Source organism: Ochotona princeps, chromosome 3 (assembly GCF_030435755.1).
Source record: "Ochotona princeps isolate mOchPri1 chromosome 3, mOchPri1.hap1, whole genome shotgun sequence".
NCBI classification, from domain to species: Eukaryota; Metazoa; Chordata; class Mammalia; order Lagomorpha; family Ochotonidae; genus Ochotona; species Ochotona princeps.
The window spans coordinates 84,980,728-84,995,496 of NC_080834.1; the positions used below are offsets into that span (position 1 = coordinate 84,980,728).

General features: G+C 48.0%; 1 protein-coding gene across 3 annotated transcripts in view; it reads right to left on the reverse strand.

The window, feature by feature from the left end:
• POPDC2 (popeye domain containing 2) overlaps nt 1-14,769 on the reverse strand; it is a 42,930-nt gene that overhangs the window by 23,791 nt on the left and 4,370 nt on the right. For 2 of the 3 annotated variants that reach the window (XM_058661934.1, XM_036494856.2), the window contains exons 2-3: nt 12,547-12,655; nt 5,583-6,128 (exon numbers count right to left, since the gene is read on the reverse strand). In XM_058661934.1, the coding sequence (XP_058517917.1) occupies nt 5,622-6,128; nt 12,547-12,655 (616 nt within the window). In that variant the 3' untranslated portion in view covers nt 5,583-5,621. The remainder of the gene's footprint in view (nt 1-5,582; nt 6,129-12,546; nt 12,656-14,769) is intronic. The other variant, XM_058661935.1, reaches the window with a different exon arrangement.

The following is a 14,769-nucleotide window of genomic DNA, read 5'->3' on the forward strand; positions in this document are numbered from 1 at the left end:
CTAATGGAGAGAAGTGAGATGAGGAGGCCTGTGAAGCAGAAGAATGACTTGGGATGGTGCAGGTGGCAGGGTGCCTCACAGGATAGGGAAGGGACTGAGGCCTCTAGCTCACCTGACTGTCACACAGAGCTTGTGGCAGGCAGAGGCAGCACTGCTAGAGAACTCTGTTCCTGCCACACCACTTTGAAGATCAATTTTCCTCCCGCAGGAGTCTTTCTATAGGTTTGGTGAAGAAAGTACTATTTGCCAGTACTGCCAGCTGCTGGTGCATTTTGAAGGGAAAGAACCTGGTCTTATCCCTGCCTGAATAAACAAAGGAAGTCATATAGGGGTTGGGGTGGTTACCTCTTCCTTCAGAGGCCAAGGGAGTACCCAGGTTCTTGTTAGGCCTCCACTCTTTGTTGCCAGAGGATTAGGGACTTCTGTGGAGAGCCAGATTGGGAGAACGGAGAGAGCATGCCACTCTGACGATAATGATGCTCTTGAGGGTGATGGTCATGGTAGAGAGAGAGTTGAACAACAGTATACCATGTCAGGATTTTAGAACACATGGTACATTAACTCATGCTTTACAAACACCTTATGTCATTTATTCCATTACTTCACACAGCAGGCTGGTCAGGTAGCCAGAGGCATACAAGTTCAGCCCTGTGGGTGGAGAACCTGCTCTTGATAAGTGGCAGCCCTGGGAGCCAGGTCTGAGGACCGTGGGCTCCAGTGATGAGCTGCTCTCTATTCCATGAGCAGTCTGTTGTTAATGTGAAGCTGCTATCTTTGTTTCACAACTTTCAGCTCTTACTTCAATTTCTTCCCACAAGAGAAACACCACATGAAGTCGAATTCTAATTTGCATTCTTTTCCTAACTTGAAGTTTGACACTTGCCCTTTCCGTGCAGGTCAGATATCATCAGTTCATACTGAGATGTTTGCCATGAGGACCCAGCCTGGTGCCTGAGACACACACCAGGTAACAATGTTCAAATGTTGACTTGCTTCTCAGCCTTTAAGACTATCCTGAACCCCTTCTCTGATCACAGAGAACCGGCCTGTGTATTATTTATGTAAACAATAGAAAGAAAGAAGACAAAATATAGTTTTTACTCTCCAAACTACAGAGTTTTTAGGATCACAGAGAAACAACATCTTGACTGGCCCGATTAAGGACAGTTCAACTTAGTCTATGAAAATTGTCCTGCTATCCAAATCAGCTGCTGGCTTCACAGATGCGTGCTTACAAGACAAGTTCCTCATTCACTGGGTACTGCCCAGAAGGAAGACAGAGCAAGCAACCCTGTGGAGACTGGCCATAAGTGAAATGGGAAAATCCTGGCAAGGGCAGGGGTGATGTGAGGGCTGCCTAGAAGATCCACATGAATCTGTAACCTCACAGAGCATTGCTGCTTAGTAAGAGAAGCAGCAGCCATTTTCTATTTGGGGGACCACCAGACCGAGGAAACAGAAACAGAAACAAAAACCAACACAAAGCACTCTTTAAAAAGAGTCTCATGTTAAGAGAAAAAACATTTCTAACGTGCTAAAAAAAAACATTTGGAAGAAAATGAACCACAGAATTAAATTTGCTATTGCTGACAGTCACCTTCAGATAACTATAAATAAAAATAAATAATAAGTGGGTTCCAGTTGGTTTGGTGTGAGAGGAAGCCCTAGAGTCAATGCAGTCAGGCTGGGTCACTCATAGCACTGTACCAGTTAGCATTTTTGAGCCTCTTACATAAGTGCTATATTGGGACAAACGATGATGAGATAAATACTTTGGTAACAGAAGAGCCAGGAGACTGATGGTGAATTGTACTAGACTTTATAAAAACAGTGATGATAAACTGCTACCAATTGCCTGGGACACTGCCTATTCACTCTACTAACCCTATGGGGGTATGTTGGCAAGCAAATCAAACCATGCATTCAAAGTCCAGGACACCAGGAAAATATCTCAAATTAAATTATCTAGTATCAGGCTTCAATGCCCATTGACATGTACGAGAGCTAATGGGATGTGGGACAGACTGGACAAGCCTGCAGTACATACTGGCAAGCATGGGAACCAGGGTAGGGGGCAGAACTGGTGGGGGTTATGGGGAGTCACCCCAACTAGGTTGCAGCTCCCACTAGTTTGCGTGAGGACCAAGTATGAAATGGGCAGGATCGAGCCGAACTACAACACCCGTTGGTTCATGAGGAAGACAGGGCTGAAAACAGAACTGACCCAGCAATCCCTACGACCAGCATGTGCATATGCTGATTGGCGCGATGGATGGTGTTGGACCCTGTACTAGCAAACTCACGTAAGAATCAGGTCTGGGATCATCTCAGATGAAGTTTCTTTGGAGATCCCTCCAACTGAACTGCTGATCTCAGAACCCCAACTATGAAGAGACTGTCAGCCAGTGGATTCTGAGTAGGGTTCATTGCGATTGGAACTGAGAGATTGGCAGCAATCCAGAACTGATGAACTATCAAAAATGTTTGAGCAGGACCCTCGGAGTGCTCCTCCCTTTGGGGATCTGGGATGGGTGGGAGGTTGGGTGGGGCTTTTCCCTTTGTTTCTCCCCTGACCCCAGATACAGGGAAAAATGATAACATTAGTGTGGAAACAATGGTATTACCCACTTTCACCCTGTAGCCCTTGACCCTTTGTACCCTAATCAACTATGTAAGATTATTAAAAAATAATTTTAAAAAATTATCCTAGTATCACAGACTGAATTAGAAACTCTCTGAAATTTAGCAATTTGATCGCATTCTCACATTTTTCTCAAAACCCTGTGGTTGAAAATAATGTCTTTTCCCTTTTTGTCGCTTAAATGACCACAAAACACCTACTATTGTTCTGTTATTGCAAGCACCAGTAATTTCAGAAGGTGAGTTACCTTAGTAGCTTTCTCTTCTCAGGTTTCCAGAAGAGGCTGGTGGTGGGAGGGGACTTGGGGACTGAGTTGTGATCTTTCACATGGAGCACCTGTAATCTCAGGGTAGGTTACAGACTCTTCCCTTGGACAGAAGGAAAGGAATTTGTGGTCAAGCCAGGCCCGGCACCTTCCCCTCCTCTCACAGCCCTAAACTAGGGAAGAGAACAGCCCTAAGACTTCAGAGAACTGTTAGAGAAAGATGGAGACTTCCCGAGGCTGAGCCTGGTGGCATCCTGCCACCTGCACCATTCCAAGTCATTCTTCTGCTTCACAGGCCTCCTCATCTCACCTCTCTCCATTAGAATCAAAAACAGGGGTCTTACAATTCCTGGTATTGTGCAATGTAAGTATCATCTTTTAGTCAGTAGGGTTCAATGGCAGGAGCATGCAGAAGCCTGCTCAGGGAAAGCAGGGATGATGCCTTGGTGTCCTTGCCTAGTGGTGACCACCACTCTGTGTCCCCTCATCTGGAAAACACTTTAGCCTTCTCACACCTGTCAGTGAGGTTCGCAGGGATGGGGTGGGGGAGGGCAATACACTCAAAGGAAGCAAGTAGCATGTGGAGTGATTGGGTGGTTTATAGAATGCATCCAACTTGCTTAGAAACAGAGCCAGTAGACAGTACAATCCTACCTGTCCTGGCCCCTTTTTCATCCCCCCACAGCTGCCAACCTCCCAGAAGTGTGGAGAATATTCAGAAAGCTGGGAATTTTCACACCTTTACCCGAGTGTGTGTGTGTGTGTTTAATGGGCGGACAAAAAGGCACTGATCTTGGAGGAATTTGGATTAAAACAGATGAGATGGAGGACCAAGGCAGTCCCGGAGAAGGAGCAGACAAAGTGGGGCAGGAAATGGGGAAAGGAAAAGAAGCGGGGAAAGTGAGAGAAATCAGTGAACAGTAAAATGGGCAAACACCTAGAGAATACCTGGAGAAGGAGACTGAGCTCAGGAGAAAAGAGACACTGAGGCAGCCAAGTAAGCCACAAAGAGAAACGAGAAAAGAAATAGAACAAAGAAAAGCAAAGAACACAGAGAGCTGCCAGAGCTGTGAAAACAGGTGGGCAGGTGCGCTTGGCAAGGAGGGATTGGTGGGACAGAGGCAGTGTGCTGGGCAGGGGCAACAGTGCCAATGCAGGAAGCCAGCAGAGTGACCTTGCTGTGACCAGATCATTGGACCTGTCCCTAGAATCACTCCAGGTAGCACTGGAGAGCAGCAATTCCACAGATGCAGAAGAAAATATCTAATGCTTATCATTCCCTTCTCTTACCTCCCTGATCAACTTGCTTTTCAAAAACATGTGAATGGTTGCTCACACGCTGCCGCCCTGGGTGGCACCTCAGGGAATCTGTCTGGGCTTTAGTGCTCCTTTCTCTGAACAAGGCCTTCTGAACCTACAAGATCTGGATTTTCCTTGGGTGAAGCCAGGCCTCCACCAGGGTTGGGTAGAACTCCCGAGATAAATGTCACCATGTTGTAAGAGCAGGCAGGAGAAATGGAAAGCCGTTTCCCAGAACTGCTGAGGGCAGCCTTTTTTGTATACTACCCTGCAAGGGAAGTCCTGCATGTGACCGTGGTGCCCCCACCCCACAGCTTCATGTCCATCCCACCTCCCTCAGGTACGGGCTGCTGGAGGAAGCCAGGCCAGAGTGTGTGTTGGGAGGGTGGGTGCCCAAGTAATGCACTTGATTTAGAGCAGTGTTCAGTCCTGTGCCCAAAGAACCAGACATTCTCTGCTGGGCGAGAGGACAGCCAGGACAGTTTTTCACAGAGCCACTAGTCTATAATCACAAGTCTCTTTACAAGACTAAGAGACATCACACAATTTGTAGAAAACACATTTCATTACCAGACAATGTTTGGATTTCTAATTTTTTTTTACACCAAAATAAACTTACATTGTATTCCCATCCAAGAACTTTCTGAAGTCCCTTCCTATGCATTCTTTTATTTTTGAGAATCAGTGACAGAGAGCCAGAGTTCCCATCTGCTGGTTCATTCCTCAAATACCTGCAACGTGGGGAAATGGCTTCCGAGGCCAGGGTCTCAGCCCAGGCCTCCTGTGTGGGTGGCAGACACCAAACACCTGACTCACTACCACAGCCTTCCTTAGCGGGCAGCTGGCATCAGGAGCAGGAGCTGGGAACTGAAGCCAGGTACCCCTGTGTGAGGTGCCAGCATCGTAATGCTAGGCCCAGTGCCTGAGCTCACCCGCGATGACACTGCCCAGTCCAGGCGAAATAACAACTGCTTTCCAGAAGAGACTGTGTCTGGAAGACAATGGGAGCTAGTAGCACGCCAACGTTCTCTTCCCTTTAAGATGTATGCCAGATAAAATCCCCTTTAATCCCAGCACTGGCTTTATCTTTAAACAACTCGACACAAACATTTAGCAACCTACCTGCCCCCTCAAAATGTCAACCAGCCTATTTTCCAAAACACAACTACAACGAATACAAATAAATGAATTAAAAAAGAAACCTCCATGCCTTGCATGTACCCAGAGTGAGCTGCTGCTATCTGCAAGGCTGGATTCACGCCACTTTCTGTGAGTCCTCTGAGAGGAGATGCTCCAGCAGGTAGGCGTTTGCCCTTCCAAGCTGTGTGGAGGCCAGCCGGTGGCAGGAATGTGTGGGGCCGTGTTCTGAGTACTTACGCGGGGTCCTCAGCCGGCGACTGTGCCCGTGTTCTCCCCTCACCTCATGTACTCCCCATCACTCCTATAATCCATAAGCGATTCTGATCCTGACACCTCCTCAAAATCCTCCAGCACCAGACTGGTGGAGTCCTCACCCAGGATGCCGCTGTCAGGTCTGGACATCCTGGCCCTGGAGAGAGGTGCAGGAAAGTTGGTGGCAGCTGGAGGGGGAGCCCAAGGGCGCGTGTGCTGGGCGGAGGCGGCCATGGCTTGAGGAGGAGACAGGGCTGGCACACGGGCTTCCTCATCATCCTTCTCAGACTCTGGCTCTGTGTCTGGGGCAGCGGGCCCCAGCACGTGGTAGAGGCTGGGCAGGCGAATGTCAAAGCGCAGTGCAAACTTAGCAAAGAGCTTGTCGTTGAGAGTGTAGAGCTTCTCTGAGATGTCATAGCCCAGCAGGGCTGAGAAGAGGCGCGAGATGTACCGCTCCTTGGTCAGCAGAAGGTGGAGGCTTTTCCGGGGCCAGGAAATGTAGCTGCATTCCGTCTCAGCTGTGAGGGTGACCTGACAGGGAACAGAAGCAGAAAGTAAAGCCCTAAGCTGGAAAATCAGCTCACCCTAAACACCAAGATGCATCCAGTCACATGGAACACGGCCTGCCTGGAGGAGGCCCAGGAAACGAATGCTCACATGTGTGCACCGGGTTGGGAGTGTCCTGTGGCAGGAGCCCTGGAATCAACCAGCTCCCCGCTCACTCACTCCTCACTCTGGAATTCAGCATCCCTACAGCACCATGGACACCACATAATTAGTGGCTGATGAAGGTCCTGAGTCTTGTGATGGAAGAGAGAGAGAGAGAGAGAGAGAGAGAGAGAGAGAGAGAGAGATAGATAGATAGATAGATAAAGAGGCAGATAGAGAGGATGGGCTCCATAATGCTCTGAAGAGAGGTTAACATGCTGATGACTTCACTTTCAGAAAAAAGGATAACACCAGGAAACCTCAAAACCTTTGTAGAGAATGAAATCAAAAGATAAATTCATTTTGATGCAAAGAAAAAGTTAAAATCCTTGAATGTAAAAGATCCTACAATGCATACTGTGAATAGAGCTTGACTTTCTTTGCACCAGAATAAACCTTTCTTTTAATTTAATTTTCCATGAAATTTTTGCAATACTCTCTTAGATGGGGGTAGCAGTACAAAAAGGATAGAAAGATGTTTAGCTAAAGGAAAAGCTTCTGATTGGCAGGCCAAGTTACATCAAGTGGATAATGGGGTACTGGTCTGGGACTCAGGTCCATGAAGTTGCTGTTAATTTAACCACTGTAAGTAATCAAAAGGATTTAATGCTGAGACGGCAAGACGGCCCTGAAGAAGAAAATCTCTCAAGGCATTGATGTCCCATGAATGCGCATTACATGCCCAAGATGCAAAATTATATTGCACTTGTAGTGGAAACAAGCAATAATGTGTGCCCAGCATAAGCAGGTACTAGATAAATGCTTGCTAACTTAATAATGAGAGGTAACGCTAGGGTTAAAATGGAAACATTTTCATGATAGTACAGGAAAAGGGTGTGGAATCATGTAATTTTCTATAATCTGGTTGGTGTGGTATTTAGGGATGGCAGGGCCATGTATTTTTGTGGATGGGGAGGGTGGAGATGACCATAAAGAGGACGATGTGGCTAACACTTATCAATGTTGGCTGTGCGTCAAGTGTCCAGCATTTTACATGGATTATCTAATTACGTGTAGGACTGACTTTCAAAAAGAATATATATAATGCTTTAACTTCCTGCGTTGCCCACTTGACGTCCCATTGTTCCCCTTTCTTCTTCATTCCTCTCTGTTCCTCCTCCATTCTTCCACTCAGTCCCTGCCCCGCCCCCCAACTACAGCTGCAAGGTCTCAGGCTTGTATCAAGTGTTGGCTTTGCCTCCTTGCCAGCTGTGTGACGTCAGATACATAACTTAATCTCTTTGAACATGTTGCCTTGTGAGAAAGAATTCTGAAAATAATATTCAAGACCTGTCCATTACTCAGAGTCCAGCAAGTAGTTTTCACAATCTTGTGGATACAATTATTTAGCAATTCACAAGCAAGACTTCCAAGTGCAGAACATGAGGCGGGTGTATCCCCAAAGCCAAAGGCAAACACCTCGGGCATTTTTATACACAAGCTGCTACTTCTTCATCTTCAAGTCAAACAAAACTTAAAATAGGAACATCCTTTTCTTTCACTTCATTTCCCTGGACAGCTGCCAGTCCATTCATTTGTTTCTCTTTTTAACGAAGCTCCATGAAAAAATGTCCACACTCACTCTCTCTGATTTTTCTCACTTTCTGTGGAGCTAGTAAGGCATTGTCCCTCCCTGGCAACTGTGAAGGTCGTCAGCCATGGTTAAGTCACGGAAGGTGATCAGTCTCCTCAGATTCCAGTCCATTAACTCTCCCCCCTTTGTTCTGTTTTCAAGTGGCTCCCAGGCTGATAGACGCTTCTAGCACATTCTCCTGACTGCTCCTTTTCAACTTCCTTTGCTGAGTCCTTTTTTTTTTTTAAGATTTATTTTATTTTTATTAGAAAGTCAGATATACAGAGAGAAAGAGAGACGGAGAGGAAGATCTTCGTCCAACGATTCACTCCCCAAGTGGACGCAACGGCTGGAGCTGAGCTGATCCAAAGCCAGGAGCTAGGAGCTGTTCTGGATTTCCTGCGCGGGTGCAGGGTCCCAAGGCTTTGGGCCGTCCTCAACTGCTGTCTCAGGCCACAAGAAGGGAGCTGAATGGGAAGCAGGGGACCGCCAGGATTAGAACTGGCACCGATATGGGATAGCAGGTGTGCAAGGTGAGGACTTTAGCCATTAGGCTATTGCACTGGGCCCTGCTGTGTCCTTTTACTCTTTCCAACTGCTTAACACTAGAGTATTCCAGGCCTTCCTTCTTGAACTCCTTCTCTGCTCTCCTCCTCTCACTTAATGATTTTATCCAATCCAATGACTTTAGATATTAAGCCAGATACAATCAATCCCCACACGCCTGTCTGAAGTTCAGGGTTAATTCCTTGATTCCAGACTCAAAAATCCAACTGCCTATGCAGCGTCTCCACTTAAATGTCCATAGATGACATGATTGAATACATCCCAAGCTGAACTTCCTATCCCCTTGGATCAGCTGTGTCTGGACAGCAGTTCCATCCTAGCAGCTGTTTGGATCAAAAGCTTCGGCGTTGTCCTCGATCCTCACTTTCTGTCACATACTACATTCAAGCCTCAAACAAACTAGTTCTGGCTCTATCTAGAAAATACATGCTCCAAGGGGCTGATGCCGTGGCTCAACAGGTTGACCTTCTACTTGCAGGTGCTGGCATCCCATATCGGCATCAGTTTTCTTCCTGACTGCTCCACTTCCCATCCAGTGCCCTGCTTGTGGTCCGAGAAAGCAGATGAGGACAGCCCAAGGTCTTCGGTACCCTGCATCCATGTGGGAGACCCACATGAAGTTCCTGGCTTCTGGCTTTGAATCGGTTCAGCTTGGCCATTGTAGCCATTTGGAGAGTAAGCTAGCAGATGGAAAATTCTCTCTCTCTCTCTCTCTTTCTCTCTTTCTGTGTGTCTCTTTCTCTCCGTAAATCTGCCTTTCAAATGAAAATAAATAAATGTTAAAAGAAAATGCATGCTCTGGTCCTTCATGACCTGGCAGCCCATCGCCTCCCATCTTCTGTTATTCTCTTCCTTCCCTCTCTGCTCTGGCCTCCTTTCTGCACCTCAAATACACAAGCCTCATCTCAGGGCCTTTGCACGGGCCTCTTCCTCTTTCTGCTCTTCCTTTAGACATTTAAAGGAGCTCACACCATCACTCCTCTCCAGTCTTTGCCCAATAAAACCTGCTTATCAAGGACTTTCATAAGCACAAAATCTAAAATTGCAACTGTGTCTCCCTTGTACTACTACTATATGTTGTTGCTTCCATAACTAGTGTCATGTCCCTTCAATGTGCTATAGAATGTACTCATTCATTATGTCTATGATCAATGTCTGTCCCCTCCACTAGAATGTAAGTTGCAGTAGGGCAGGGGTCTTTGCCTATCCAATTCACCTTTAACGGTGCCTGGTTATATAATAATTGCTCAAAAAATAACATTACTGAAGCAAATAGGTCAATCAAAGGCAGTCCACCAATGTGTTACAATAATCTCGTGTCACCTTCTCATGTCCTGTGCAAGGTCTTGCCCTAGAATGCTCCAGAAATCTGCTCCTTGATTGGTCCCCAATCATACTTATCTATATGGATGTGTCTATAGAAGTCTTGAGCTGTATCCAGCTTTCTATTACTCACCTCAGAGGCTCTTTGAATGGATTAAACTAAGTAACCTAAATAGTAGGTCCTGCAAAACAGGATGCAAAATGGAACAATAATGCTGATTCCTGTGTGATTCCTCCTTCCTGTGCTATGTTCATGGTGATTAATGGGAGTGTGACAGTGCTGAACAGTTCATGTGTTTTGATTTAAATGAGTTGTCTAGAGGCGAGGTAGAATTGATACATTTGTGTTAAATAACAATGAATTGTGATTTAGGCCACATCAAATGTGGATTGCTCTCCCAGTTGAGAAAGATGGTGTTAACTGCAAAAGGTAAGAACAGGATGAATGGGGCCCGGTGCGGTGTGGCCTAGCGGCTAAAGTCCTCGCCTTGAACGCCCCGGGATCCCATATGGGCACTGGTTCTAATCCCGGCAGCCCCATTTCCCATCAATTTCCCTGCTTGTGGCCGGAAAGCAGTCCAGGATGGCCCAAAGCCTTGGCACCCTGCACCTGCATGGGAGGCCTGGAGAAAGTTCCTGGCTCCTGGTTTCGGATTGGCACAGCAGCAGTCGTTGTGGTCACTTGGGGAGTGAATCATCGGACGGAAGACCTTCCTCTCTGTCTCTCCTCCTCTCTGTATATCTGACTTTGTAATAAAAATAAATAAATCGGGCCCGGCGGCGTGGTCTAGCGGCTAAAGTCCTCGCCTTGAAAGCCCCGGGATCCCATATGGGCGCCGGTTCTAATCCCGGCAGCTCCACTTCCCATCCAGCTCCCTGCTTGTGGCCTGGGAAAGCAGTTGAGGACGGCCCAATGCATTGGGACACTGCACCCACGTTGGAGACCCGGAAGAGGTTCCAGGTTCCCGGCATCGGATCGGCGCGCATCGGCCCGTTGCGGCTCACTTGGGGAGTGAAACATCGGATGGAAGATCTTCCTCTCTGTCTCTCCTCCTCTGTGTATATCTGGCTGTAATAAAATGAATAAATCTTAAAAAAAAAAAATAAAAAAAAAATAAATAAATCTTAAAAAAAAAAGAACAGGATGAACGATAAGTTGGAACAACACCTGACATTTAGAGGGAGGAAATGGAATTTTACACAGCCAACAGCAAATGTGCAGGTCTCACTGCACACTAAAAATACAAAGGGGAGGGATATGACTGTGCCAACATTCCAGGCCGAGAGGCCATCTGGGGTGACAGCCTTTCCTTTGGAGCGTAACTCAGGGAGGACACCAGCTTTCTGCCACCTGTTCCTTCGTGTCAGTGTCAGGGCCTGCTCCTCCTTGCCCGGGTCCTGATTCAGCCCTCCTGCACATTCCTGTGGCCCGGAACATTCCCACAGGAGATTGCTAGGCTGCTGAGAGGGCTCAGGTGTGCGGCAGGTGGGAGCAGTAGGAACACGACCAGGGGTCTGCAGCTGTTGAACATGGTGGTAGGGTCAGGATTGCCTGTCAGGCTTTGTCATCACAGAGGCACGTGTCAGAGCCGGGGCGGAAGCTGGCCTAGCTAGGTCGCACTGGCTACACAGTCTGTTCCTGGTTTGGCTCAGATGTCAGTTCTGGGGACTCCCTGCTAGAAGCGGTAGGAGACACATGGAACCCAACACCAGCAAGCCATACAGACAGAGGAGTCCCTATAAGAGAATGTGTACGTGGTGCGTGCGTGTGAGAAACTACATTGCCTGGTAGCCCTCCCAACTAAAAGACAAAAAGTAGGCCCAGGTTCCTTGGTTTGACTACCTTGTAGCTAAAGACCTGGGTAGATGACAAGATGATTTGGGGCACTGATTTCCTCATCTGTTAAACTGAGTAGCAATCATGACATTAGATAGACCATATAGTTGTGAGAGTCAAAATCTGAGGCTATGTAATGTACAGAGGCTGCTGTGTGCTGGCCATTTGGCAGGTGAGAGCTGCAGTGACAGTGACCAAAATTTGAGCGGCTGGGGCAGAAGAGGGTAGGAGTCGAGCGGTCAGGGCTCCCTGGGGAGCGTCTCCTTTGGGTGTATTTGCAAAGCTCATAGAGTCCCCCAGGGACACCAGCTCTCCCTGGCAAGCCAGGACACTGAGCCTTCACTGCGCACTGGCTGGGTCCCAGATATTGTCTTTTGGTCCCTGGGGACAGAACAAGGGAGAAGCCTAGAGTTTTACTTCAAAGAGTTCACCCTGTGGGAGCCAGAAAGGAAACTATGTGCTGCAGAAAGCAGCATGGGCAGTGTAAGGAAAAGGCAGAGAACAGCAGCCAGCAGCTGAGAAAGTGGAAGCTGGCAGTGTCAATCCGGGTAGACTTCAAGGAGGAAGTGTGGTGTCTCATCTAAATGGATCAGTGGATTGCAGAAGGGGGAGTCAGTAGCAGCCAACCTAGGGAAACTCTAGGACGCTGTTGGCAGTTTGGTTTGGGCCAGATTGTGAGAGCAGAACATATAGGGAGGCAGGCCTGGAGCTCACTGAAGGTTTTACAATCCCTTTCTAGGACTGGGGATTTGTATCACGTGGCCATTGGGACTTTTGGAAAGTATTTCAGGCACAAGAGCAACAGGGCCCTCCATCTGGACCCAGCACCTTCTTTCCTACCCCACTTCCGCTAGGAACCAGGCAGAGGAGGAGGCCGGGACAAAGGTCAGATGAGGGTGAGGATGGGGCAAAGGGGGTGCTGCCACATGGCTCCCTGTTACCTGGAACACTCCCTCCTCGGAGGGCTGCAGCGATTCCCACTCGGGAGAGTCCAGGAACTGGTAGGGGAAGATGTAGTGCAGAAACTGCCCGTCCTGGCTCACACGGACCCTGTAGAGAGAAACACAGCGTGGGAGAAGGAAACTGGCTGCCCGGCCCTCTGCTTTAAGCGTTGGGTGCTGACCACAGGACTCCTCCAGCAGGAAACCTTGCTCGGAGGAGGAGCAGCCTCGTGACCAGAGGCTAACTTCTTTCCTTCTCCTTTGGCTCCTTCTCTGGCAGACTACCCAACATCACACAGCGGAGTGGAAAGCCTGAGGCAGGGCAAGCAGGAATTAAAAATCACTTAGATTTGTGCCTACCCCAGAGCCAAGACCCAAGAATCTCTGCAGGTCAGATATGGTCATTATCACTCTGTCTGTCTTCCCCGTGATGCAAACACACAGCTAAGGTGAAAAATCACTGTTCTAGAAGTCTCTGTGCACACGCCACATGTGGCCAGTTACATCTACGTATAAGGCAAAGTAACAATTCAGTTGCCGGCTTGAGTGAATCACCACAGCCCTGTGGCCTGTAGCTCCCCGACCATAGGATGTCCGGCCCCACAGAGCTGCACTGCCCACCTGTGTCCTGGCGGTGCCTCCTGAGCAGACACCTGCTGCCTTCTCCTCTCCAGCAGGTTCCTGGAAGAGTCCTGCTTCATGCATCACGTGCTAGCACTGACACCGCTTTCCATAACACTTGTCAAGTGTTCCCCTACTTGATCAAGGTAGTTCATCAATTACCGCCCCCCCCCCCACTTCCAATCCCCATACTTTGCAGCTAAGGAAGCTGATGCTCAGAGAGGCTCAGTGGTGAGCTTCAGGGTACACAGCCATCAAGTGGCAGGAGTAAGAGCCTATGTTCTGGCCACAGCCCCGTCTTGCCATCCTGTCACCAGGGCTTTTGGAAGCTGACTGGGCACTCTCCTGGCATTGACACTTCCCTGCCCTCTCCACCCACACAATGGCTAAAGTACTTCACAAGTGGTAGTCCACATACCCTGTCCATGAAGATCCAAGGGTAAACGCTTGAACCATGCTGAGACCATCAGACTCCTTACTGGAGAGTCTGGAAACGGATTTAAGTGAGTCTGACTCCTAAGGACAGCTATCAGTGATTAACAAAACTAACACACTTCTCTACTCTGGAATAAACTCTTGGATTTTCTTTCTTTTTTTTTTTTAAGATTTATTTATTTATTTTTATTACAAAGTCAGATATACAGAGAGGAGGAGAGACAGAGAGGAAGATCTTCCGTCCGACGATTCACTCCCCAAGTGAGTGATCTGATGCTGGGAACCAGGAACCTCTTCCGGGTCTCCCACATGGGTGCAGGGTCCCAAAGCTTTAGGCCATCCTCGACTGCTTTCCCAGGCCACAAGCAGGGAGCTGGATGGGAAGTGGAGCTGCCGGGATTAGAACCAGCACCCATATGGGATCCCGGGGCGATCAAGGCTAGGACTTTAGCCGCTAGGCCACGCCGCCAGGCCCAACTCTTGGATTTTCAAATCACATAATTTCGACTTTAAAAAAGCACATGCCAGGCCTGGCACAAAGGCTCAGTGGCTAAATCCTTGCCTTGCAGGCCCCAGAATCTCATACGAGTACTGATTCATATCCTGACCTCCCATCCAGTTTCCTGCTGGTGACCTGGGAAACCAGTAGAGGATGGCCCAAAGCCTTGGGACTCTGCACCTGCATGAAAGATCTGGAAGAGGCTCCTGGCTTAGGATCGGCTCAGCTCCGGCCATTGTGGCTACTTAGGGAGTAAACCAGCAGACTGAAGAGCTTTCTCTATCTCCTTCTCTCTTTTAATCTAATTTTCTAATAAAACTAAAAAATCTTTAAACAAACAAACAAAAAAGCACATGTCCTAAATTGGGCATAGAAAGAAATCTGAAATCACATAAAATGTCCTAATTGAATGTGTTCTGTGCCTCTCCTTAAGTTTGGTAAGAAATTCTTGAGTCTCTTTTTAAAGATTTATTTATTTTTTATTGGAAAGTCAGATATACAGAGAGATGGAAAGAAAGAGAGGAAGATCTTGGGTCTGATGATTCACTCTCCAATTGGCCACAACAGACGGGAGCTGAGTTGATCCGAAGCCAGGAGCCAGGAGCTTCCTCCAGGTCTCCCACGCAGGTGCAGGTTCCCAAGGCTTTGGGCGGTCCTTGACTGCTTTC